Consider the following 27,625-nt stretch of genomic DNA (forward strand, 5'->3'; position numbering starts at 1 on the left):
CGGATCGGGCTGTCAATTTTTTTCTACACTTTTAGGTGTATTTTGTGCAAGAAAATGCAATAAAATAGTCTGCCTAAGAAAAATGGAATTATTTTGAAAATTTTTTTTTGACGAAAATCGCTTTAATGGTCATAAAAATGGTGTTCCTCTACTCGGATCGGGCTGTCAATTTTTTTCTACACTTTTAGGTGTATTTTGTGCAAGAAAATGCAATAAAATAGTCTGCCTAAGAAAAATTGAATCATTTTGAAAATTTTTTTTTGACGAAAATCGCTTTAATGGTCATAAAAATGGTGTTCCTCTACTCGGATCGGGCTGTCAATTTTTTTCTACACTTTTAGGTGTATTTTGTGCAAGAAAATGCAATAAAATAGTCTGCCTAAGAAAAATTGAATTATTTTGAAAAATTTTTTTTGACGAAAATCGCTTTAATGGTCATAAAAATGGTGTTCCTCTACTCGGATCGGGCTGTCAATTTTTTTCTACACTGTAAGGTGTATTTTGTGCAAGAAAATGCAATAAAATAGTCTGCCTAAGAAAAATTGAATCATTTTGAAAATTTTTTTTTGACGAAAATCGCTTTAATGGTCATAAAAATGGTGTTCCTCTACTCGGATCGGGCTGTCAATTTTTTTCTACACTTTTAGGTGTATTTTGTGCAAGAAAATGCAATAAAATAGTCTGCCTAAGAAAAATGGAATTATTTTGAAAATTTTTTTTTGACGAAAATCGCTTTAATGGTCATAAAAATGGTGTTCCTCTACTCGGATCGGGCTGTCAATTTTTTTCTACACTTTTAGGTGTATTTTGTGCAAGAAAATGCAATAAAATAGTCTGCCTAAGAAAAATTGAATTATTTTGAAAATTTTTTTTTGACGAAAATCGCTTTAATGGTCATAAAAATGGTGTTCCTCTACTCGGATCGGGCTGTCAATTTTTTTCTACACTTTTAGGTGTATTTTGTGCAAGAAAATGCAATAAAATAGTCTGCCTAAGAAAAATTGAATTATTTTGAAAAATTTTTTTTGACGAAAATCGCTTTAATGGTCATAAAAATGGTGTTCCTCTACTCGGATCGGGCTGTCAATTTTTTTCTACACTGTAAGGTGTATTTTGTGCAAGAAAATGCAATAAAATAGTCTGCCTAAGAAAAATTGAATCATTTTGAAAATTTTTTTTTGACGAAAATCGCTTTAATGGTCATAAAAATGGTGTTCCTCTACTCGGATCGGGCTGTCAATTTTTTTCTACAATGTAAGGTGTATTTTGTGCAAGAAAATGCAATAAAATAGTCTGCCTAAGAAAAATTGAATTATTTTGAAAATTTTTTTTTGACGAAAATCGCTTTAATGGTCATAAAAATGGTGTTCCTCTACTCGGATCGGGCTGTCAATTTTTTTCTACACTTTTAGGTGTATTTTGTGCAAGAAAATGCAATAAAATAGTCTGCCTAAGAAAAATTGAATTATTTTGAAAATTTTTTTTTGACGAAAATCGCTTTAATGGTCATAAAAATGGTGTTCCTCTACTTGGATCGGGCTGTCAATTTTTTTCTACACTTTTAGGTGTATTTTGTGCAAGAAAATGCAATAAAATAGTCTGCCTAAGAAAAATTGAATTATTTTGAAAATTTTTTTTTGACGAAAATCCCTTTAATGGTCATAAAAATGGTGTTCCTCTACTCGGATCGGGCTGTCAATTTTCTTCTACACTTTTAGGTGTATTTTGTGCAAGAAAATGCAATAAAATAGTCTGCCTAAGAAAAATTGAATTATTTTGAAAATTTTTTTTTGACGAAAATCCCTTTAATGGTCATAAAAATGGTGTTCCTCTACTCGGATCGGGCTGTCAATTTTTTTCTACACTTTTAGGTGTATTTTGTGCAAGAAAATGCAATAAAATAGTCTGCCTAAGAAAAATTGAATTATTTTGAAAATTTTTTTTTTACGAAAATCGCTTTAATGGTCATAAAAATGGTGTTCCTCTACTCGGATCGGGCTGTCAATTTTTTTCTACACTTTTAGGTGTATTTTGTGCAAGAAAATGCAATAAAATAGTCTGCCTAAGAAAAATTGAATTATTTTGAAAATTTTTTTTTGACGAAAATCCCTTTAATGGTCATAAAAATGGTGTTCCTCTACTCGGATCGGGCTGTCAATTTTTTTCTACACTTTTAGGTGTATTTTGTGCAAGAAAATGCAATAAAATAGTCTGCCTAAGAAAAATTGAATTATTTTGAAAATTTTTTTTTGACGAAAATCCCTTTAATGGTCATAAAAATGGTGTTCCTCTACTCGGATCGGGCTGTCAATTTTTTTCTACACTTTTAGGTGTATTTTGTGCAAGAAAATGCAATAAAATAGTCTGCCTAAGAAAAATTGAATTATTTTGAAAATTTTTTTTTGACGAAAATCCCTTTAATGGTCATAAAAATGGTGTTCCTCTACTCGGATCGGGCTGTCAATTTTTTTCTACACTATTAGGTGTATTTTGTGCAAGAAAATGCAATAAAATAGTCTGCCTAAGAAAAATTGAATTATTTTGAAAATTTTTTTTTGACGAAAATCGCTGTAATGGTCATAAAAATGGTGTTCCTCTACTCGGATCGGGCTGTCAATTTTTTTCTACACTTTTAGGTGTATTTTGTGCAAGAAAATGCAATAAAATAGTCTGCCTAAGAAAAATTGAATTATTTTGAAAATTTTTTTTTGACGAAAATCCCTTTAATGGTCATAAAAATGGTGTTCCTCTACTCGGATCGGGCTGTCAATTTTTTTCTACACTATTAGGTGTATTTTGTGCAAGAAAATGCAATAAAATAGTCTGCCTAAGAAAAATTGAATTATTTTGAAAATTTTTTTTTGACGAAAATCGCTTTAATGGTCATAAAAATGGTGTTCCTCTACTCGGATCGGGCTGTCAATTTTTTTCTACACTTTTAGGTGTATTTTGTGCAAGAAAATGCAATAAAATAGTCTGCCTAAGAAAAATTGAATTATTTTGAAAATTTTTTTTTGACGAAAATCCCTTTAATGGTCATAAAAATGGTGTTCCTCTACTCGGATCGGGCTGTCAATTTTTTTCTACACTTTTAGGTGTATTTTGTGCAAGAAAATGCAATAAAATAGTCTGCCTAAGAAAAATTGAATTATTTTGAAAATTTTTTTTTGACGAAAATCCCTTTAATGGTCATAAAAATGGTGTTCCTCTACTCGGATCGGGCTGTCAATTTTTTTCTACACTATTAGGTGTATTTTGTGCAAGAAAATGCAATAAAATAGTCTGCCTAAGAAAAATTGAATTATTTTGAAAATTTTTTTTTGACGAAAATCGCTGTAATGGTCATAAAAATGGTGTTCCTCTACTCGGATCGGGCTGTCAATTTTTTTCTACACTTTTAGGTGTATTTTGTGCAAGAAAATGCAATAAAATAGTCTGCCTAAGAAAAATTGAATTATTTTGAAAATTTTTTTTTGACGAAAATCGCTTTAATGGTCATAAAAATGGTGTTCCTCTACTCGGATCGGGCTGTCAATTTTTTTCTACACTTTTAGGTGTATTTTGTGCAAGAAAATGCAATAAAATAGTCTGCCTAAGAAAAATTGAATTATTTTGAAAATTTTTTTTTTACGAAAATCGCTTTAATGGTCATAAAAATGGTGTTCCTCTACTCGGATCGAGCTGTCAATTTTTTTCTACACTTTTAGGTGTATTTTGTGCAAGAAAATGCAATAAAATAGTCTGCCTAAGAAAAATTGAATTATTTTGAAAATTTTTTTTTGACGAAAATCCCTTTAATGGTCATAAAAATGGTGTTCCTCTACTCGGATCGGGCTGTCAATTTTTTTCTACACTTTTAGGTGTATTTTGTGCAAGAAAATGCAATAAAATAGTCTGCCTAAGAAAAATTGAATTATTTTGCAAATTTTTTTTTGACGAAAATCGCTGTAATGGTCATAAAAATGGTGTTCCTCTACTCGGATCGGGCTGTCAATTTTTTTCTACACTTTTAGGTGTATTTTGTGCAAGAAAATGCAATAAAATAGTCTGCCTAAGAAAAATTGAATTATTTTGAAAATTTTTTTTTGACGAAAATCGCTTTAATGGTCATAAAAATGGTGTTCCTCTACTCGGATCGGGCTGTCAATTTTTTTCTACACTTTTAGGTGTATTTTTTGTAAAGAATTGCAATGAAATTGTATAAGAAAGTTGACCCATGGATTGTTGTTTTTTATAGGTCATTGCAACAAAAAATAAATGTCCCTTTTTCTTAGGGCAATCAGTGAATTGTAAATTAATTGAACTATAACTAAAAGCACTAATTAATTAAGTGCACGCGGTTTGAGAGTCGTGAGAATAGTTCAAGATGAAAGTGCGCGGATTCACCGTAATTGCAATTTGCTAATAAAGATTTTAAGTATATAAAATCGATATGTGTCGTTTATATATACATATTTAAATCTCTGCACAAATGCACATTGAAGGTCAGTGACCTAGTCCTTGACAAGAATACGATTTGCGGTCAAGATATATCTGATTTTCCTGATTAGAATTGCGTCGACACGCAACTTTGCTAATAGACGATTGTATATACATATATATATTTATATATATAAGTAAAAGGCATTTGCAATTGCCGCGCGCGCGAGAAATCAGAAAACCATAACTTCCCTTGCTCTTACCAAGGAAGTTGTATTCAGATGTCGAGAAAAAAAACTAAGTAACTATCATCCACGATTTTAGATAATGGGATAGGAGAAAAATTTCATGAAATCTAAGACGCTGTAACTATGAAATTCTCTGAATGTTTCTTCAAATCCTCATTATAATAATAGTTCAACGATAATTTTTGCCTTTAACTGTTTGTTTTGTATTTTACAATTGTTATTTTTCTCATATAGCAGCAGGAAATAATAATAATAATAATAATAATAATAATAATAATAATAATAATAATAATAGTTGACACCTATTTTAACAGAAGACTCGAGTTCGATTCTCTGCAACTTTGGATTTTTTTCTTATTTTAAATAATTATAAATATAATTATTATAAGATATAATCTATAAATGTTGGAAATAATACTAAAAATACTAAAAACAAATTATAATTGTATTCTTATTTTAAGAGTAAAATAAATTGATGTAGGAAATAAAATATTTGAAAAAAAAATATTTATTCTAAATTTGAGAATATAATTTTTTTTAATGCAACTACATAATATATATCTCAAGAATGTAACTATATAGACAATAGATTATTCGTGAGTATCTAATGTAAGAAAATAGTTGTTTATTTATAAAGGCAGTAAAAAAGACACATATTGTCATGTAAGAGACTAATGACTGATTTTAATGCAGATCAATATCTAAAATGGAAAAGATTATCTTGAGCGGGACATAAAGACGAAAAATGTAACCAATAACGAGTTGTTAGTTGTATACATGCAATGTTCATTGGAAGTTATACTATTCATTGAATATACTGATAAAATATACGTTCGTTCTTCCTATATTCGTTTCGATGTAACGAGACAAATGTATTTTACTCTTAATTGATACTTATCTCGTCTGCTCAAAATTATCTATAATATGAGCTCAAGTGTTATCCTTGCAAAAAAAAAAAAAAAAAAACGATATTCTAAGATTAAGAATATAATATCTTGACTACTATTTAAAAATATATCTCATGAAATTTATTCTTACTGTTAGAATATAATATTCGAAAAATAAAAGGATAATGCGTTCTCAAAATACAAATAATATTCTCAAAACAAGAATGTTTTTAAAATAGAATAAACACTCTTAAAATGAGAATAATATTTTTTATTGGCTCAAAAAATTTTTTTATTTAAACGAAATAAAATAGATTTGCAGCAAATAAATGAGTTAGTAGGCTCGGAGACAAATATATAATTTCTCTGAGCCTATTCCATCAAAAAATTAAAAAAAAGAGATTAAAAAAATCAAAAAGAATGTCAAACATAAAATTTTGTTTTTTTTTTTTAATGTTAGGTATTATTTATTTTATCGAGGAACAAAAATTCAAACTTTCACTCTGCACTTCACGAAATCAATCGTTCGATCTAGATCCGAGTTTTATCGACCTAAATATGATTTGTCATATAAGTAGTAGCACACCACCTTGACTGTCACTCAATACATAATGGATATTTTTTTTTTTAAACGAATGTGTGAGAATTATTTCATAATAATTCTACTATTTTTTTTATGCATATACAATAAAACATTCTAAGTCGAATTAATACTATTTTTTTCATATTCCCTGTATGTATTTTTTTAAAATAAAAAAAAGAGAGAGAAAATGTTAATCAGTAACTTTCTTATTAAGATTTTTGTCTTTCCTTATAATATTTATTTTTATATTTTACATATATATAACGTAAATATATTTATTGAGCGTCTTCGGAAACGCATTCTGATGTGAAATGAATGTCAAAGTAAATTTATTCTCGTTTGCCGTTGAAATTTTTTGCAATTTCAGTATTTTGGACGAAAAGAAGAAGAAGAAAAAAAATAGAAGATAATATATCCCACGCTCATAACGGTCACGTTTAGAAATTATGCATTCGCGCGTATATTTACATTTTTAATAGGTATATAGTTACCGATCAATTTGTACTTTTAATTTTTCGAATTGATTATAATTAAAATGTAAAATTTTGCTCAAAATCGAAAGTGTTTTTTTTTTCATAACGATAAATAAAATATGTAAATTGCTAAAAATTTGTTTGTAAAAAAAAAAAACAATAGTTTTTTATAAAAAATTTTCTGAAAAACAATTTATTTATAAATAAATAAATAAATAGAAACAGATAAATAAAAATAATTAAATAAATAAAAGCAAATAAAAAATATCTTAAAACGTATTCATTTAAAAAAAATAGCTTTAAAAAATTTCTTATCTAGAACTACATATTTTTTTTTTTTTGAAAAGAATTTTTTTCCTGGACAATAAAAGAAATGTAACTAAAATAACGACCTTTAGAGAAGATAGACTTTTTTTGGGGAAACCCCAATTTTTTGAAAGAAGATTGAACTTTCATCAAAAATAGATTTAAAAATACTCTTCATAAGAAATTATAATAGAGAAATTTTGAGTATAAAGAAAAGGTCATTTTACATACATTTTAGTGTCACACTGATTACCTAGTAACATTAATATAATTATATCAGAGTATGATGCAAGAATATGCATTTGTTTCCTAATAAACCTGTTAACCCTGACTTCTGTCCTGAACAAAGAATATATATATATAATATTTTAGGATCAATTTCTAAAATCAATTGTCCTCTTAAAATATTATTTTGTTAAAATATTCTCAAATTAAGAATAAATTCTATAGACAATTATCAATTGTCAATTCATTATATTATATTCTCAAGATAAAAATATATTTTATATAAAAGAAAATTATAATTTTAATTATTATTAATTTTTCAAATTATATTTTGTAATCTATTTTATTTTACATTTATATTTTATCTCATTTTTATTTTTCCAATTTGTTTATGATTATCTGACTGTTTATAAAAAATTTGTTTCTGTTTTATTTTTCACTAATAGTGTCTCCTAATGACAGCAAAATTTCTTACTTTAATTAAAGGAAGAAAAAAAAATTATATTGCTAATAATTATTACATTTGTTTCAATTTCAAGTCTAATGATCCATTAGTTACATGCAAAAACATGATTGATCTTTTAATTACTTTTTTAAATAAATAAAATAAATGATCCGTTAAGAAAAAATGCAAAATAAATGATAGTCAATTAAAAAAAAATTTTTTAGGTCACTGATTCGATAATAATAATAACAATTATTAATATTATTACTATTATTATTATTATTATTATTTTATTGTAATATGCGTAAAATAATTGTCAATTAATTTTCAAATGTGAAATGAAAACAATTGAAATATAATTTTCTATTCAATAAAATAAAAAAAAAAATTAACGAAGCATTAAATCGTAAATTTAATTCTTTTTTTTGTGCAAGACGCAAAGATGAGAGATTTATCTCGAAATGATGTCGATTATTGGGACATTTATCCTGCACCATAAATATAAGTTATATGACCAGTTTATATATATATATATATATATATATACTTCATATAATCGGGGATCAAACGTTATTCCCACATCTCTTATCATATAACTCTATACTAGATTCCAATTTACTTTATTTTTACTTTAAGATTGTATCCGTTTTTTCGCACTCAAGAATCAAGAAACTCACCTTTCCAGAATACTGAGTTTATTAACCTTCACGTCTCTGTTTTTTTTCCCTCACGTATCTGCAACAAATATAGAACAATTTTTAGAATACAATATTTAAAAAAAAAAAAATTGGGGACAACAGAAGAAACAGAATTTCGTTAGAATTTTGAAAAGCAGGATTAAAAAAATATTGTAAATAAGTTATTTAAAAAAATATTGACATTTTTAATCTCAAAATTAGATTACATTTCAGGGCCAAAATAAGTACACTACCTTAAAATTTGTTATATAGGTCAAGAAACAACTGGGTTTGAGGTTAAAACTACCAAACATAACCTTAAAATTAGGTTAAAGTTCAGGACCAAGATACGAACATAACCTCAAATTAGTATGATTTTTATTTAATTAAAAAAAAAAAATATTTAATAGTCCTTTTTCTTATTGCCCTTCGAAATTGTAGTGAGACTTTTATTTATTTTTTTTTTTTGTCCCCTCAACCAAACTCAAGTTACTGTTAATCTGTTAGCGCTTCTGAAAGACACGTTACTGCGGTTATCAGACAAATATTATTCTCAACTCGTACCGTTTTACCCACATTTTAAATATAATACGATACTAACGTATTTAGCCTAAATTTCAATGCTGACAGTGGATTTTCAATCTGACCATGGAACGGTCGTCGTTTTGTTAGTAATGTTTTACACGGTCGTGTAAAGTAATAATAATTCACAAGTTTGCCTCGTCCCAGAGGAATGCCAATTTCTCCTTTTTCTATATATATATATATATATATATATATATATATATGTATAAGCAAGACAATAATGATTTTTTTTCGTATTCAAATGAAAAAAAAAAACTGACCAAAATTTTGTTAAAACTTCTCAAAAGAAAAAATTGACGCTCTAATTTCGCTCTTTCTTTTAAGTTCCAAAATTTAAATTTAGAAAAAAATTTCTTTTGAAAACAATTTATATGTTACAATTTTTTACTAATTCAAATTTTGTTCTTTTTATTTATTTTGTTATTTATTATTACCTATTTATTTATTATTTTAAATAAAAAATAAAAAGTTTTATTGCTTGAAATAAAATTTGAAAATTATTGATAATCAAAATTGCCACTGCTCCACATTCATATATATTGATTTTAGTCAAAGTAATAAGAGAACTGACCTACAATTATGATTATTATCATCTAAAAATACATTTTCATTGAAAAATTTACAAAAAAAAAAAAAAAAAAAAATATTTTTTCTTAAAGTTCAATATTTGCTTTCTATTGCATCGTGAATAATTTTCAAAAGAAGTACCTTCAAGTGCGTTAGAGAAAAAAAAAATTTTTACAAGTACTTTACGTAGAACAAGTTTTTTTTTGTCATTATTTTTCAAGCATTAGTTTCGTCACGATTGGTTATTAGTTTGTGATAGAGCAATTACCACTAATTTGCAATTAGGACAATGTTCTAAAAAAAATGTGAAATTCAATAAATTTTACATTTGACTTTTTTTTCCATTTGATCTGATTTAGTGATTCTTGTTACAGCAACAAAATATTATGACAAAACACTATAGCGTATTAAAAAAAAAACAGTCTTTCAATCTTCTATTGATATTTCCATTTTAGGAGATAACTATAATTTGTCCTCCATTATTATCATACTCTGTGACGCTCGAGGAACGACAAATAATAAAAAAATACTGTTTTTTTTTAAAATAAAATAAAAAATTAACAATTAGCATTAGCAATAAGCAAAAAATTTTTTTTTATAATAATTTTACGATACACAGCGAATAAAAATGAAAAATTCATCAAATTTGGAGAAAATTGGAAACTGCGTTTTTAGGATCACTAAATTCGAATACTTAATTAAAATTGCAAAATTCAAAATGGCGGATCCAATATGGCGGAAGATTTTTTTGCTCTAAAATGATCGAAATCGCTTCAAAATTTATAATTCAGGGGTTTTCGTGGTCGTTGAATTTGAATTCATTGTCAAAAATGCAAAATTCAAAATGGCGGATTCAAAATGGTGGATTTTATAAAAATAAGTTTTTTTTTTTTAAAGGAAAATCAAATTTCTTGTAGATTTTTCAAATTGTAAAATATTTATTGATATAAATATTGAAAAATTCAATTAAAATTCCATCAATAGATTGAATTAAGTAATTTTAGATAATTTTGGGTTTCATTAAATATTTAGATCCGGTATATATAAGGAAAATGTGTGAATCGCCTGCGGAACATAGATTTTATAATTATTGCGGCATGTTAACGTATATCCACGTGGATGACGGTGATGTCGCTTTCACTCTAGTTCGTGTGTCTTATAAATGTATAACTCATAAGAGGTGAGAATATACTCTTATTTTATGTATATATCCACCAATCATAAAGTCGTTCTCTCAATAACGGTTTTAGAGTACAAAAAATTTCTATGATTTTATGTTGATTTTCTATTTCTTATTATTATTTCTACTTCCGTAATATATTATAATATTTATAATCGAGAATTAAAAATAGAAAAAAGTCGGAACTGTTTTTTTTTTTCAAATTCCAAACACGGAAAATAAATTTTATAATATGTATATAATCGATTACTTGACTATTATAAAAAAGAGAATAATAATTATCTGATATAAAAAGAATAATTATTTGCATTTTATTATTTGATATTTATTACAAATATATTTGAAACCAATATTATCAATTTATTGAAAATAGTTTTGTTTGATTTAAAATAGAATAATTCGCTTCATTTATAAAAATAGTCAAGTAAATTGATTATATTTAAATGAAATAAATCATTTTTTTTAGTACGTAATTATATAGTTTCATCAACAACAAAAACTATTGTATATTATTATAATTTTATTGATAAGAATTTCACATTGTAATATTATAAATGTGGAACGCACACGCATATTTATATATAGTACGTAGAAGGTAAACTGTTTGCAATTATTACAAATATCTTTCATGAATATTCAACAGCTACAAATTGCTTCTAATTTTACTTTTGCGAGATCGTTTGTCACTTTCAATTTTAAGATATTTGTGGTGATTACATATAAGGTTAATTAAGGATAATTTGAAATATGCATCATTTATTCTAATACGGAATGGGAAAGTTTATTCACTTTTTTTTTTTTTTAATGAAAAATTTGTTAAAATTTACTTTCAATTTTCTAAAGATATTGTTATGTGTAACAAACATAACCTTAAAATTCAACGCTGGGTTTAAAATTAAAACTTCAGGCCCAAAATATGAATATAACCTCGAAATTAAATTAAAGTTTCGGCTCAAGATACGAACATAACCTCAAAATTCAAAATTCTAAGTCAAGAGAACGCTAAATTTGAAGTTAAAACTACTCAAAGACCAAAATACGCACATAACCTTAAAATTCAGTCCTAGGCCAAAAGACCGTTGGGTTTGAGGTTAAGGAAAATCAAACATAACCTCAAAATTCTTATAAACAATATGCTGTATTTAATTGACTGATGATTGATTAAAATGATTATTGAACCCTGATTTCAATTGAAAAAATTAAAAATAATAATAATCCTGTACAAACTGTTTTGATGAGTGGTATGCATATAACTCGATAATCCGGTTTCATATATATGTATATAAGAAAAGGTCGATTGATAGAACCAGTTCCATCACTGTCATTCATAACGCAATAGACTTTACAACTTGAATCGATATCACTTTGGAATTCGAGCTATTAGGAAATTTAATCTCTTTTTTGGCAGAACTAACGTAATCATATTGAAGGTCGAAAAAAAGTGAATGGAACCGTGTTTATGTATTCCCTATATACATATAATCAAACGAATATAAAAAACTGTCAAAAATATAGTCTTTTGAACGTGAATCGAAAGTGATTTGATTTTTTTTTTTTCTATTATATGACTCAATAATATGTAGATTATCATATTTTCATCGTTTGAAAAATTAACATATCAATTAATTTCGTTTAAAACTATCTTTTATTTTTTTCTACTGTTACACCGTCCGACACAATTTTTGACCCACAAAAAAATTTAACATTTTCGGAAACTAGGACCCAAAAAGAAAGACCCGCATCTGGCCGTTTTGCTAGATCAAGTCGTTTGTAGTTTTTAGGGGTGAAAACAACCCCTAAATGAAAAAGGACATGATATCTTTTAAAAATTATTAATATTTTATAAAACTTGGTATCTGGGGGTTTTCGGGGTCACTGATTATTAATCTGATGTCAGATTTTCAAAATTCAAAATGGCGGATCCAATATGGCGATCAAATTTTTAAAAAGTTATTTATTTTTTATTTTATATCCGCCATTTTGAATTTTGACAATTTAACATCAGATTCGTCATCAACGACCCAAAAAACCCATAGATACCAAGGTTATAAAAAAAAATTTAATAACTTTTTAAAATTTTGACCACCATATTGAATCCGCCATTTTGAATTTTGAAAATCTGACATCAGATTAATAATCAGCGACCCCGAAAACCGCCAGATACCAAGTTTTATAAAATATTAATAATTTTTAAAAGATATCTTGTCACTTTTTATTTAGAGGCTGTTTTCACCCCTAAAAACCACAAATGACTTGATCTAGAAAAACGGTCAGACACGGGTATTTTTTTTGGGTCCTAGTTTCCAAAAATGTTGGATTTTTTTGTGGGTCAAAAAAAAAAGTTGAATTTTGTCGGACGGTGTTATAGATATTTAGCAAAAATAGAAAATTTCAAAAATACAAGTATCTGAAACTAAACCAAGAAAAAAAATTTCTTTGACAAATTTTTCTTTGATTCAAAAAAAAAAAAATTATCTTCGTTTCAAAAAAATTTTTTATTTAATTCAAAATAATTGTTTCTTTGACCCTATAAATATCAATGTTAGAATTTCTTTAATTTAATGCACAAATTTCTTTAATTCAAAGAAAATTTTATTTTCAATTAAAGAAAACAAATCAAAGAAATTTATTTATTAATTTATTTTTTATTTTATTTTTATTTTACTTTTTTAATCAATTACTTATTTTTATGCTCTCGATTTTATAAAATGTATAATATGCAATCACTTTAGATGAAAAATAAATCCTCTTTATAGGTACTTTCTGCTTGTAAAATAACCGGGTTACGTCAAATAAATCAATTTTTACACTTTTAATATAAATATATATATGTATATAAAAACTTATATATATATATGAATTATGAATAATGTCCGTCTCAGAATACACAAATATACACATGCAAAGTCATCAATGATCAACTAAACAATAGTTCATTACAAGCCATTGGGGTCATGAGTTTAATGACACACAAGGAATCATTGTTTTGTGTTTAGAAAATATTTCATTTTTTTTTCATATATAAATAATGGTTTTTAAATACACAAATTTTTAGAAACAAGAAGAAATATCGTTAAACAGTTTATATTAAAAAAAAAGATTTTTAATATTCAAATTAATTTTTTACTATTATATTTATTTTTCTTATATATTTTCAAATTGTTTTTATGTTAATAATAATGATAATAATAATAATAATAATAGTAATAATAACAATTTTTTATTTTTAAAAAAGGATTAAAATTTAAGTACTAAAAATTTTGTTTAAAAAGAAAATTTTAAAGTGATAAAATAATTTTCATCATAAGTAAAAGTACCTTAGACTAAAAGAATCTTTCGATTGTAAGTAATAATAATTGATCTATAATTATCATACAGACTGTATAGTAAATTATATTCATATTGATGCAAAAATGACGAGTTTTCTATAAGTTCAGTAGAAGGATAAACAGGTTTGTAACTGCACTTTTTTTCCCCTGTCACATCATCATTTATATATTAAAAGTAAAATGTCTAACATCTTTTACAAGATTTATCTCATTGAATCGTCATCAACTGAAATTAGTGTAGTAAAATTTTTTTTCTAACCAAATTTTTGCAAATCCGTTTTTCATAATTGAAAACATATTTACAATTAAAAAAAAATACAATAATTGTAAAACAAAAAATTTACAATAAGTGTAATAAAAAAAATTGTAGTAACAATAACAATGATGAAGTAATATTTATAAACAATAACATAAATAGAAAAAAAAATGTAATAAGGTTCATCATTATCATCGTTAAACCATATTGATCATTCAAGAAATCATTAGTCAAAAATACAAAGTGTACATATATGAATCTTTGAGAATATTTTTTCAAATCATTGCAAAATCATGAAGACTATTAAAGAACAATGAACATAATTGAAACCCATTAAACTACTATAACAATTATTAAAAGCTATTAAACTACCATGAGACTTATCATAAGATCATAAGATTGTATATTAAAATTAGAAATTCCAACGAATGATTCAATTATACGAATGATTGCAATATCCCTGTATATATATGAGTGGAAATTTTTTTTTTTTTTTATTCTGGCAAAACTGAAATGTCAAACAAAAAAGAAGAAGACAAAACCGAGAAAATCTAACTGTAATGAAATTTTATTGTATTTTTATTAAACAGAAAATGAAATTGAAATCTCATGTGTTCTTTATTGAAAGAGAAAATTAACATCCAAGTGTTAAGAGTTTATAGAATTTCTAAGGAGTCATTAATTCTTAGAATTCTTTTTATTTTAATAGTCATGAAAAATTTTCAATTTAAAATTTTGACAAATTCGCTAATTAAAAAAACCCCTTTTTATTTTGGATCTACCATTTTGAATTTCGAAAAACGGACATTGGATTCGTAATCAGCGACTTCATAAACTCCCGAGTAACAAGTTTCAAGTGAATTCGATCAATTTTCAAAAAGTCTTCCGCCATTTCGGATCCGCCATTTTGAATTTTTGAAAACTGACGTCAAAAGTTCGTAATCAACGTACTTCTTTCTATCAGAATTAATAAAAAAAAAAAATGGGGAAACCGATTTTTTGAAACTGGAGCCCCTTTTTAAGTGGCTAAGGCAAAAAAATATTTATTAAAAATTAAACTGGCAGCAAGATTAATATTGTTTAAACAAACGTTAATTAACAAATTCATTACACCGTTGTTTTTAGACAAATGATTTTTGTTTTTTTTTTAGTCTCAAAAAACTGATATTTAGTTTGTATTTAAATTAACGTTAAAATTTAACAACTTTTAAAAGTTACTATTATTGTTATTAACAATTTTATAAACAATCTAATTGTTAGTGTTCTTTTCTTTTAATAAAACTAATGAAAATTTTTTTTCCCAATTCACTCATGATTGATTCCTTTTTTTTACCAGATTTACTTAATTTTAAAATCTATATTGTTTAAACAAATCTTAATTAACAAATGTACTGTACAGATGTTTTTAGTCAATTAATTTTTGTTTTTTTACATAGTTCTTTAAATGTAAAATATTTTTCAAAACACTTTTAAAATTTAACAATTATTAATAATTGCTTTTGTTATTAAGATTGTTTAAACAATCGTTAATGTAATCTATTGTTAATTTTAGTCGTTTTATTTTTGTTTTTCTTGCGCATATTTCCTTTAATATAAATGTACGTACGTTTCGAATAAAATTTTTTTTAAAAATTCTAATTTTTATTATTTATTATTATTTCCACGCGTGTGTGTGTGTGTGCATGTATGACGAGGATACGCGGTCTTCCTGACTCTTCGTCTAATTACTAGCCATTCCAGAGTGGCCTATCGTAAAGGCGCTCACGTATGAAAGTACATACGACTACTATATAACGCCACAAGAAGTAAAAGAAGTCAGCGATAGCAATATTCGTGTGGCTTCGCGAGGTAAAGAGGGGTCAAATATGGGAGGAGTTCTCTTCGAGTTTCTATATACACTATATACACGTCGAGAGGAGTAGAGACTGCAAAGAGTAAACCGCGCGGTGGTGGCCTGCTCACCTGAGGTGTTCAGGTGGCAGTCGCCCAGCTGAGTCGCTCAGCGAAGGGCTTGTAACAAGCATTTTATATAGTTTAGTTGCTGCTTTTTAAAAACTACACACTTCAATATTAATTTTCACCCATGTTACAACACAGTTCCACGTGACAAACACCATAAAAAGAAAAAAAAAATAATAATAACCATCGTTTCTTTAAAAAAAATTAATTTTTCTGACAAAAAAAAAAAAATTTTTTTCAACAAGGATTACAATTATTTACATAAAAAAAAGAGAAATTTTTTCACAAAATTTTTTTTTGTGTCCTTAAAGGAGAATATTTTTTCAATCAGGACAATTTTTCTCTTTTTGTTATTTTTCCTAGCAAAAGAGGAAGGCATAGAAAAAGAATATATTTTCTATTTTGAAAGAAAATTTTTTCTCTAGAAAAAAAAAAAAAAAAAAAAAAATTTCTCTCACCTAAGAAAAAAGGAAACATAATTTTTTCTTATGAAAAATTACCATTCACCACGTGAGGATATTTATTTCAAGTTGAGAAACAAAAGTGAAGGTTAATTTGCCGGTTAAATAAAATCTGTATTGGGTTTTGGAAAATGTGATTTCCGATCACGTTGCAATGGCATAGGCAAGAGACACGTGCGTTTTCTTGTATATTTACAAACGATGCTTTAAGTGCAATTTGTGATAATTTGCGGGGAGAAAGAGAAAGAGAAATCGATTAAAGAAAAAAAAAATTTATCGTTAAAAAAAAATTTCAAAAAAAAGTGCTTTTTTTGTTCCGGTGGATTAATATTATTGGCTCAATGAACGGCACATGATATATATATATATGTACACTCTGTGGGAAGAGAAGAAACGAGAGCGAAAGGATAAGTGCGTGTGATGATCGGAGACTTTTTGTGACTCGTGTTTCTTCTTTCTTTTTTTTTTTTTTGTTTTTGTTTTGTGGTCCATTTAATAATCATGATGGGTGAAGCGATACGCGTTTCCGGTAGGGCACCGGATGTGGGTGATTTTCTTAGGGAAGCTATGTTATCACAAAGATTTGCTGATGTTACTCTTTGCTGTCCTGGTGGTCCAAGATTTCTTGCTCATCGTCTCGTTCTTTCTGCCGCTAGTCCATATTTACAGGTAAATTAAATTTTTTTGAATCTATTTCCTATTTTTTAATTTCGATTGTTTTTTTCAAATTGTTTTCTAAATTTGAATTCGCTAACTAATTTAAATTAGTGAAAATTTGCACTAATTTTTAATTATTTTTCACGAATAGTAAAAATATATTATCAAACCAAATTTTACTAAAAAAAAATTAGTGAAAATTACTAATTAAAATTTACAGGATTTTTTGATACTAAAATTTAATAATTAACAATACAAATCAAAACGGAATTTTTCGATTAGTATTTTAGTTTTAACAAATCAATATAAATAAAAAAAAAAGTATATTTTTTTGAAAAAGAAAAAAATAACTAACAACAGAAAAGACGATCGACAATTTGCATAATATGTTTGGTCTTTGATTTTTTTTTATTGATAAGAATGAATTATTTTTTGTTTGATTATCTTGTGCACATTGAATTAGATTTGACAAACGCAAATATCTTTTGTGACTGATGAATGCTGATCACAATTTTGCGAATGAGAAATTTCTAACAGTAAAATTCAACAAGTGAATAAAATAGAACTTCTCAGAATAAAATGGCCACCCACAAAAAAATTTATTATATTTATTCAAATGACTTTTCGTATTTTGATTCTATGAATTTTTTCAAGTATCATCTTCTATCGTTTTGCACACACACACACACACATCAAACTGCTTTATATTTAGTTTCACCAATTGATTATTCAATTAAAAAAAAAAAAAACGTTTGAATATGTACAGTTACAAGACGCGAATAAAGTGATTAATTTGCGAAAAAGTACACAAAGAATAATTTCAACTATTTTTATAGTTCATTTTAGAATTTTTATCATTTTTATAATTACATAATTTAATTACGTATTTTTTTTTTTGTTAATATAGAATTTAATCACTATTTTGATAATTAATTTAAAAAAGAAGAATTTTCTCTTATTTATTTTTTGCAAAACATTTTTTTTTTCCGTCAATTTCAGACTGTAAAAGTTGGCAAATAAAGTTGGAAAAATTTAACTAAACGTATAACATTCCCAAATGAAAGGCTAATTACGGATTAATTCTTTAAAAGGAAATGAGCGCCTTAATTAAATGGCAAACTTGTGACATTTTCTGTTGTGAAAGAAATTCCTCTTATTTTCAATGAGATCTTTAAAAAAAAAGAGAGAGAGAGAAAGAAAAAAAACGACAATTTTCCTTTACACAGAAACTAAAGTATAAACATTGTAATAAACATTATTGTCATGAAATTATGCATATTTTTTTTTCAATATCTCTATATATTGCTGAAAATAATTCTAGGGCACGTGGCACATATAATATATTTCAACAAATCTGCATAATCGTTATCTCTTGACATAATAAGCAATTTATCGAAATATCTACGACTCTATTCTTTACACTCCTACTTGTTTTTTTTTTCCTCGCTCTTTCATAAACCAGTAAATTATTATTTCATTTGGAATTCGGTGAATAAGCTGTCAATATTTCACGAGAGTGCTGACAATGTTCATCGTATTGAGAAAATAAAAAATATTGTATTTTTGTCGTTCGAAGATAGAAATATATAGAGGGAAAAAAATTGCCAATAACATTTAAAAATCACATATTTAATTTTTTTTTTTTTTGAACAATCGTTCGTCACGCCCAGAAGTTACTGGTCCCACAACCTGCCTATTAAGACAGTAAACACAATCTTAAAAATAATACACTGAATTTTACGAGTACTCACTTTCACATTCGAAAATAAGAAGTCAAGTGAGCAAAAAGAAAAAAAAAAAGAGAGAGAGAAAAAAACACGTCTCCTATAGTGTAACGGAAAAATGCGTCAAAAAAAGGATTCCTGAATAGTAAATCTACGCCCACCAGGCGCCACGCGTTTTGTTAGTATGTGAGAAATTCTCAACGTATGCTGATTTTTTTTTTACATATTTAATTTATTTTAGCAAAATAGAAAAATTTAAAACTAATTTTAAATTCACTAATTCACTAATTTAAAAAAAAGTAAATAAACTATTCTATTAAGTTGTGCCTAACATCGATTGTAACCTCCAATTATAAAAACTATCGTCGATAGAAACTACCAAGTGCGCGAAAAACTACCAACTGTAAAAGAACTACAAACTTTAAAAAACTACCAACTGTAAAACTAGATATTAAAATTACCAACTATAGAGAACAATTATAGAAACTAGAATCAATTATACAATTGCCATTAAGAAAAACTACAAACTTTTTGAATTACATTCTCTTAAAACTACCAACTATGAAAGCTACAATTTCTTATAACTACCGTTTCTCAAAACTGCTATGAAAACTCGTTTCTTATAACTACCAGCAATGGGAACTACCGTTTATTAAAACTACTAATTTCCGCCAATTTTAATTGCTATTGTTTGAAACTACCGTTCGTTATAATTACTATTAATTTTAACTACCGTCAGTTGTAACTACTGTCACTTATGACTTTAATTATTGAGAACTATAGAAGTACCGTCAGTTGTAAATACTTATTTTTTGAAACTACTGCTAGTTTTTAATACCGTCAGTTATAATTACTACTGTTTGAAACTACCGTTAGTTGTAATTGCAATCACTGATGACTCGAATTGTTTAAAACTACCTTAACTACTATCATTTCAAAAATTGAGAATTTAATGTACCGTCAGTTGTAATTACCATTGTTTTGAAAGTACCGCTAATTGTAAATACCGTCAGTTGTAATTAATACTATTTGGGACTACCGTTAGCTTTAGCTTTTATCAATTATAAAAACTAATACTAGTCGCAAGAAACATTACACATAACTGACAGTAGTTACAACCGACGGTAGTCATAGCTGATGGTATTTACAACTGACGGTAGTAATAAATTATAGTTGTTGGGACTGACGGTAGTTACAACTGACGGTAGTCATAGCTGATGATATTTAAAACTGACGGTAGTATTAAATTATAGTTGATGGGACTGACGGTAGTTACAACTGATGGTTGCTGCAACTGACGGTAGTAAGAACTGATAGTAGTTGAAACTGACGGTAGAAACAACTGATAGTTCTTGCAACTGACGGTAGAAACAACTGACGGTAGTTACAACTGATAGTTGTAATTGGCGGTAGTTACATCCGACGGTAGTAATTAATTATAGTTGTTGTTGGGACTGACGGTAGTTACAACTGATGGTTGTTGCAACTGACGGTAGTTACAACTGATAGTTGTTGCAACTGACAGTAGAAAGAACTGATAGTTGTTGCACCTGACTGTATTTACAACTGACGATAGTTACAACTGATGGTTGCTGCAACTGACGGTATTGAGAACTGATAGTAGTTGAAACTGACGGTAGAAACAACTTATAGTTCTTGCAACTGACGATAGAAACAACTGATAGTTCTTGCAACTGACGATAGAAACAACTGATAGTTCTTGCAACTGACGGTAGAAACAACTGACAGTTGTTGCAACTCACGGTAGTTAAAACTGTCGGTAGTTTCAAAACAGTAGTAATTAAAATTGACGATACTTATAATTCTTAAGTAAATTTGGAGAATTTTGAGTATTGGCGATTATAATTATAACGTTAGATGAAACTACCGTTCTCTATAATTACCATAAATTGTAACTACTGTCAGTAATAAATGGTAATTAAAAATGAAATTATTGAATACTAGTTTCAATCAGTTGTAATTTCAATTAACGGTAATTATAAACGACGGTACTTATTTAATTATTACTGATTATTGTATTTAACGATAGTTATAAATAGTTGACTTTGAATTCAAAAGTATTTTTTAAAAATGCAAATTTAACGATTAATCTATTTATATTAAAAATAATATAAACCAGAATTTGTGACTGAATTTCTTGCGGAATTGAAGATGATAATTTTTTTTTTTTTTTTTTAAATAACAAAATGTCATATATAATGATTTACGATCGTATCAAAAGATATCCCTATTGATAAAATATGCATATATATCTAACGAAGCGTGTTAGATATCTGCATATCGATTATGTCATTTTTCATGTTGAATGATACAATGTTGCAGTAAGTAGATTTATAATAATAAAAGAGAAAATGGCGCCGAGACATAAGAAAGTCTGATTGCCGGGAGGTGAATTTGCTTTAACGAGTTGGCATATATATGTATATATATAAAGTATTATAACATAAATGTCGTAACAAAACGAACTTTACAACAATGTTCATATACATACACTCGGCATACTTCAAGGTGTCATCGTTCATTTTTTTTTTTTTTTTTTTTTTTTTATTATATAAATCGTTTATTTGACGTTAATTAATAATTTAAAATCGTCTGACCTTTTTCTTGTTTCTCACAGTCTTTTCTATATATAATATTGAAGATCAGAAATTCCTCGTGTTTTTGTTTAATTATAAAATCACATTATTTATTAATTATTATAAAATAAGAATATAAAAATTTAAAAAGAAAAAAAAAACTTTGGAATTTTTTTCATCATTTTTCTAATTAAACGTCAGTTATTGAAGTTAGATTATATATTTTTATTCTTATTTACTTAGAAGTTATTTAAAAACACCTGTAGATAGTGATGATAATTTTTTTTTTTATAGAAAACTTCGTCGTGTTAAAATAGAAAATTGAAGAGGAACTATTAATTATTTCAATCTTTTAGAACGATCTAAAATTTATAATATATGAAAAATGTTATTCTCTCATACCTATATTTAAATAGGTGAGAAAAATTAGATTACAAGGTTAATAGAAATTCAATTATATTTAAAAAAAAAAAAAAAAAAAAAATGAAAATTAATCTAAAACAGAATTTTAATTAAAAAGAAAAAAACGTAAAAAATTGATTTATTTGAAAAATCTATAATAGTTATTGTTTATCTTTATTGTTTGTAGAGCATCATCAGTTCTCTAATTCTTAATTACGTTGAAAATAATTTAAATTTTGCTTCAGTAATTAGTAAAAAAAAAATCGAATTATAAAAAGTAACTAATTTTCAGTGGGAAATATTATTATTTGAATAAGTTACTGACTTTTTGCTGTAAAATTAGTTATTTTTAACTATCTAATTCAAATTTAAAGAATGCTTTTAATAAAACGGTATTCAACAATAATAGAATTGTTATTTTTTTTCACTTTTTTAAAATGAAAGTCAATTTGATTCGATTGACACAAAAGGCAGGTATAACATTTGGCGAAGGTATTCATCAGACCGGTAAAAGAAACATTTGAAAACATCCGTCAGGCGAAGGCTAAATTGAAACTTAATTGAAATCGAGAACATGATAATAATTACAATATAAATCACAGCAGACAAACTGTTAATAAAGCTATCTCTACCCGATTTTTCTTTTTCTTCCGTTGGTTTTATTTATTTTTTTTTTTACACAATAATCCTAGGAAATATTGTAATTATAAAGACAAATTTTTTCTTAAATCAATTTTGCGCGCAGGGAAAATGTCAGTATTGCACGAAGCAATTCCAACATTGGCACTATATAACTACAAAAGTCAGGATACCATTTATCAAGACATTATTATATACCAAGTTTATTGAGCACAGCGAGCAATTATTCTTTTAATATATATATATAAATTTGGAAAAAAAAAATTTTCTTATTACCACTCACAATAATTGACCTATGAAAAATTAACATCTCTATTATCGATATTATAATTGATTTATTATAGACTCAATGTGTAAAAAAAAATTAATTAACCAAATTTTATTACCTTGAATTGAAAAATGCCCTTTCGTATACTAAAAGTATATAAAGCTTTCAAGCCTGGGCAGAACTTTTATTTTTTCAAATAAATATTTGGCATATAATTTATCATTAATAACTTTCTGATTGGTTAGTTTTTAAATTTTTTTTGTCAAATTTTTATTCGAACAAATGAAAATTGTGTTAAAATAAACATTCAGATTCTGTAAAATGTAAATTTAAACAAATCAAAATTCTAACAAATTAATTTTAGAGCTTAATGCATATGCGTCGCAAAAATAAAATTAGAAATAAAAATGAAAATTTTTTTGTATTTTAAAGAAAAGTGCGGCTTTAAAAATTAATATTAATAAATAATGTATACTTCGAAATAGCATATATATCATTCTATATTTTATAATAATGAAATGATTAAGATTTTGCAATTAACTCGAAAGCAATAATTTCTTTTAAGTTGACTGCATAAATCTCATCCCTGAATAAATATATATTATATAGAGATGTGTAAATTTTCTTAGAACAGTTCTCATGCTGGGTACATAGCTCTCGATATAAATATACGATACAACTGATATCAGTTCAATGCAGAATTAAAATCATTAAAATGCTTGTAGTTATTTTATATATGGTGGTTGACTCGCCACGGTTCATATATTTATATACATAAAATCCTACATTGCTTATTGTATACGCTTTGTTACGAATCTTAGAAAAGCAAAAAAAAATTATCATACATATTCTCCTAATACAAAATATATATATATATATATATATATATATATACATAATTATGAATTGACGCTATACTTAACATATTATTAAACACATATGTGTAAATATGCATATATATATGTATAGAGATACAATGTTACAAAATGTGTATAACACCTACCTCAAACAATCGCACCTATGTACATACATATGCATATTTTGAATGTTTCTAACTAGTTCACAAAGCCAATGTTAAAAGCCAAAGAAAATTCATGACTTCAATTTTATATTCAAAGCATGTTTTAACTCTCAAATAGTGATATTAGAATGTTATAATTTTACTTTGACGGCACCGCTATAAGTGTTGCGACATAATTATATTCAAAGAAAACGCGAGACAAAAGATGGGGGAAATAAAAATTCTTGCAAACAAAGAATTTTGTTAGCTAAAATTTTCCTTTAGATGAATTTTTTTAAATGTCAAAAATATTTAATGTAGGTTCAAAGGAAGTCGAAAATAAGTTAAATGTTGGCTTAATGTAGGTTCAAATTTGGTCGGAAACAGGTTTAAAGTAGGTCAAAAATAGAAAACATATAGGTTCAAAGTAAATCGAAAATAGGTTCAAAATTGGTCGGAAATAGATTTAAACTAGGCCAGAAATAGTTTTGCATGCAGGTTCAAAATTGGTCGAAAAAAGCTTAAATTTAGGTTAATAGTAGGTAAAAAATAAGTTAATGTAGGTTTCAAAAAGCGTCAAAATAGGTTAAATGTAGGTTCAAAGTATGATAAAAATAGGCTAAAAGTAGGTTGAAAGGAGAATAATATAGGTACAAAGTAGGTTAAATGAATGCTTAATGTAGGTTCAAAATAGGTCAAATGGAGGATCAAAATAGGTCGAAATAGGCTAAATGTAGATCCAATGTAAAAAATTAATTTACTTTAATAGAAAAAAAAATTGTTTAAATTATGTTAAATGACGCAAGTTTATTTTCTTTGCTAAATTAAAGAATAATATTCAATTACTATTGCAAATTGTAATAACAATAATAAAAATAGTAAAAGTAAATTACAAAAACCTAATAAATTTGCAAGTTAGTTCCGTTTTGGTGCAACAGTTCCTGATTGTGCTTATATATTTCTTTATTAGAACAACGTTTTTTTTTTCATGACGTAATGAAAGTCAAGCAAATTCCATGCAAAAAAAAAAAAAAAAGAAAAGAAAAATGTTCTGACGAAACTTTTAGTGAACTATTTCGAAGTTCACGTCTAACTTGCACAGTTAATGAACTCTATTTACGGTTATAGAATTTTATTCCAATAAAAGAAGAAACGAGAAGATGTGAAATGTGCGAGATTTTAAGATTCTGTGTGCTTTTTCGTAATAACGGATACACAAGTAAATGAAATCAAAAATAATTACTTTCAGAGTTTATAAAATATTTGACATTTTATCGTTTTTCTACGCGAGTTAAAAGAAAAAAAAAATTAAAGAAGCGGGTAATTATTCTTGATTAATTAAATCGTTACATCGATTTCATAAAAATTGTGTGTGTTCATATTGTTATTATAAATAAATCACGTCATTTACACACGTAAATTTATGTAACTAATGAAATAATAGTAGTACGATGTTTTAATAAGAGATCCCCTAACCATTGATCTCACACACCATCGATCATTCTGTTGCAATAGAAGCAATCTCAACCAATTAATTGGTAGGTAAACATAACCATCGCGGTCAATTAAAAAAAATCTCAATTTGCATATATGAGTGAATTCAAGTGAATTGATCAAGGTGAAAAACACGATTTTTTTTGTTTTCTTTTTTTTCAAACAAAAGCTGGACTTAAAAATTAATATTTTTTACTTTCTAGATCCATTTTTTTAGTAGAAAATAGGTTAAATGTAGGTCCAATTTAGGTCGAAAATATGTTGAATGTATGCTAAATGTAGGTCGAAAGTAGGTTCATTGTAGGTTCAATTTAGGTCGAAAATAGATTATAATAGGTTCAAAGTAGGTCGAAAATAGGTTAACTGTAGGTCCAATTTAGGTTGCAAATAGATTAATATAGGCTCAAAATAGGTTAAAAATAGGTTAAATGTAGGTCGAAAATAGATTATAATAGGTTCAAAGCAGGTCGAAAATAGGTAAACTGTAGGTCCAATTTAGGTTGAAAGCAGATTAATATAGGTTCAAAGTAGGCTAAAAATAGGTTAAATGTAGGTCGAAAATAGGTAAACTGTAGGTCCAATTTAGGTTGAAAATAGATTAATATAGGCTCAAAGTAGGTTAAAAATAGGCTAAATGTAGGTCGAAAATAGATTATAATAGGTTCAAAGCAGGTCGAAAATAGGTAAACTGTAGGTACAATTTAGGTTGAAAATAGATTAATATAGGTTCAAAGTATGTTAAAAATAGGCTAAATGTAGGTTGCAAATAGATTAATGGAGGTTCAAAGCAGGTCGAAAATAGGTAAACTGTAGGTCCAATTTAGGTTGGAAATAGATTAATATAGTTTTAAAATAGGTCGAAAATAGGTTAATTGTAGGCTGAAAATAGGTTTAAAATAGATTAAATGTAGGTAGAAAATTTTTTTGTTTCATTATTTAATTGAAAAAATTATCTAAATATGATAGCGCGTTTAGAAGCAAACATTTCTTCACCTTGATAACTTCACGTGAAATTCCCCATATTTCAAAAGGTTCAAATTCAATATAGAATCTATTTGAACCTATTGATGATATTTTAATAACTATAAATATGTATTTAAAATTTCCCTTTCTTTTTTTTTTAATTATTATTTAATAACACTTTCATTATATAATTTATACTAAACTCAAAGGATTTTATTTATAGATCATATATTAATTAATTAATCTAGAAAATTGTTTTCTCTTTATAATATAATTAGAATTTTAATTGATTATTATGAATATAATAAATTTAAAAATGACGAAACAAATAATAATTACAGAATTTTTTTTTTTTTTTTTAATTAAAATTATTCTACAAATAACAAAAAAAATATATATTTAAATTTATTATTATGTAATAAATATACATATTTTTAGGAATAATAAATTTCATAATTTGTTTTTTTAACCAATGTTTCTTAATTAAAAATTAAATAGAAAATTTCCAAAGATTATCAGACAGAAAATATTTCGATAAATTCTGAAGTTTGACAAGAAAAATATGTATAAACTTTATAAAATTGCGAGCAAACGCATTTTTTTTTTTTTTTTTTTTTTTTTTTTGATAAATGACGAAAAATAGTTTTCTCAGGAACGAAGGTTTCTTAATTAAGAAACTGAATCATCAATTAATTCAACATCGATTGTAATTAAAGGAAAGAATTCAGAAAAATTCACTTCTCACGAGCAATCGTAAAATTGACTATAGAGAACTTTATATATATATATATATATATATATATGTTGCAAAAGGAATGTCTAATCGTTGTAAGACGCTTTAGGAAAATGCCCAGGCATCGATGTAGTTTCACATAGTTTAATTAATAGAAAAAAACGACACATTTATACGATGTTGATTCTCCCCCTATGTATCGAATAATCTCTCGGTATATATACTTCCTACTGTTGTCGCAACACTTTAGTTTATCGGGAACCGACACACAAACGAAGTTTTAATGTTCTGCTATCACCCGATTGTAAGCGCAAAAACATGCTCCCAATAGAGATATATACATACAGTGTTTATATATGGCGTCAATGAACACACATCCGTTTCTCATAGAAATAAAACATGCTCATGTCTTTTGCTTTTGATTTTAACATTGGCGCCGTGAACAAGATTGTTTATAATACCTTTGTTTATTATAAAGGTTCATAGTAGGTCGAAAATAGATTCAAATTTGGTCGATAAAAGGTTAAATGTAGATTAAAAATATAGAC

At 26.3% G+C, this 27,625-nt stretch overlaps 1 protein-coding gene and 1 long non-coding RNA gene across 6 annotated transcripts in view; one reads left to right on the plus strand and one right to left on the minus strand.

The window, feature by feature from the left end:
- Nucleotides 1-8,263: 8,263 nt before the first annotated feature.
- The window catches only part of LOC127277065 (uncharacterized), a 101,602-nt gene continuing 82,240 nt past the window's right edge, over nucleotides 8,264-27,625 (minus strand). For all 5 annotated transcript variants that reach the window (XR_007842312.1, XR_007842313.1, XR_007842314.1 and 2 more), the window contains exon 15: nucleotides 8,264-8,321. This is a non-coding gene — a long non-coding RNA (uncharacterized LOC127277065). The remainder of the gene's footprint in view (nucleotides 8,322-27,625) is intronic.
- Nucleotides 16,116-27,625, plus strand: part of LOC127277064 (uncharacterized) — a 48,093-nt gene continuing 36,583 nt past the window's right edge. The window contains exon 1 of the mRNA XM_051297882.1: nucleotides 16,116-17,269. Coding sequence (XP_051153839.1) covers nucleotides 17,102-17,269 — 168 coding nt within the window. The 5' untranslated portion in view covers nucleotides 16,116-17,101. The remainder of the gene's footprint in view (nucleotides 17,270-27,625) is intronic.

This window comes from Leptopilina boulardi, unplaced genomic scaffold, assembly GCF_019393585.1.
Source record: "Leptopilina boulardi isolate dan_hultmark-lab unplaced genomic scaffold, ZJU_Lbou_2.1 LbouV2_165, whole genome shotgun sequence".
NCBI classification, from domain to species: Eukaryota; Metazoa; Arthropoda; class Insecta; order Hymenoptera; family Figitidae; genus Leptopilina; species Leptopilina boulardi.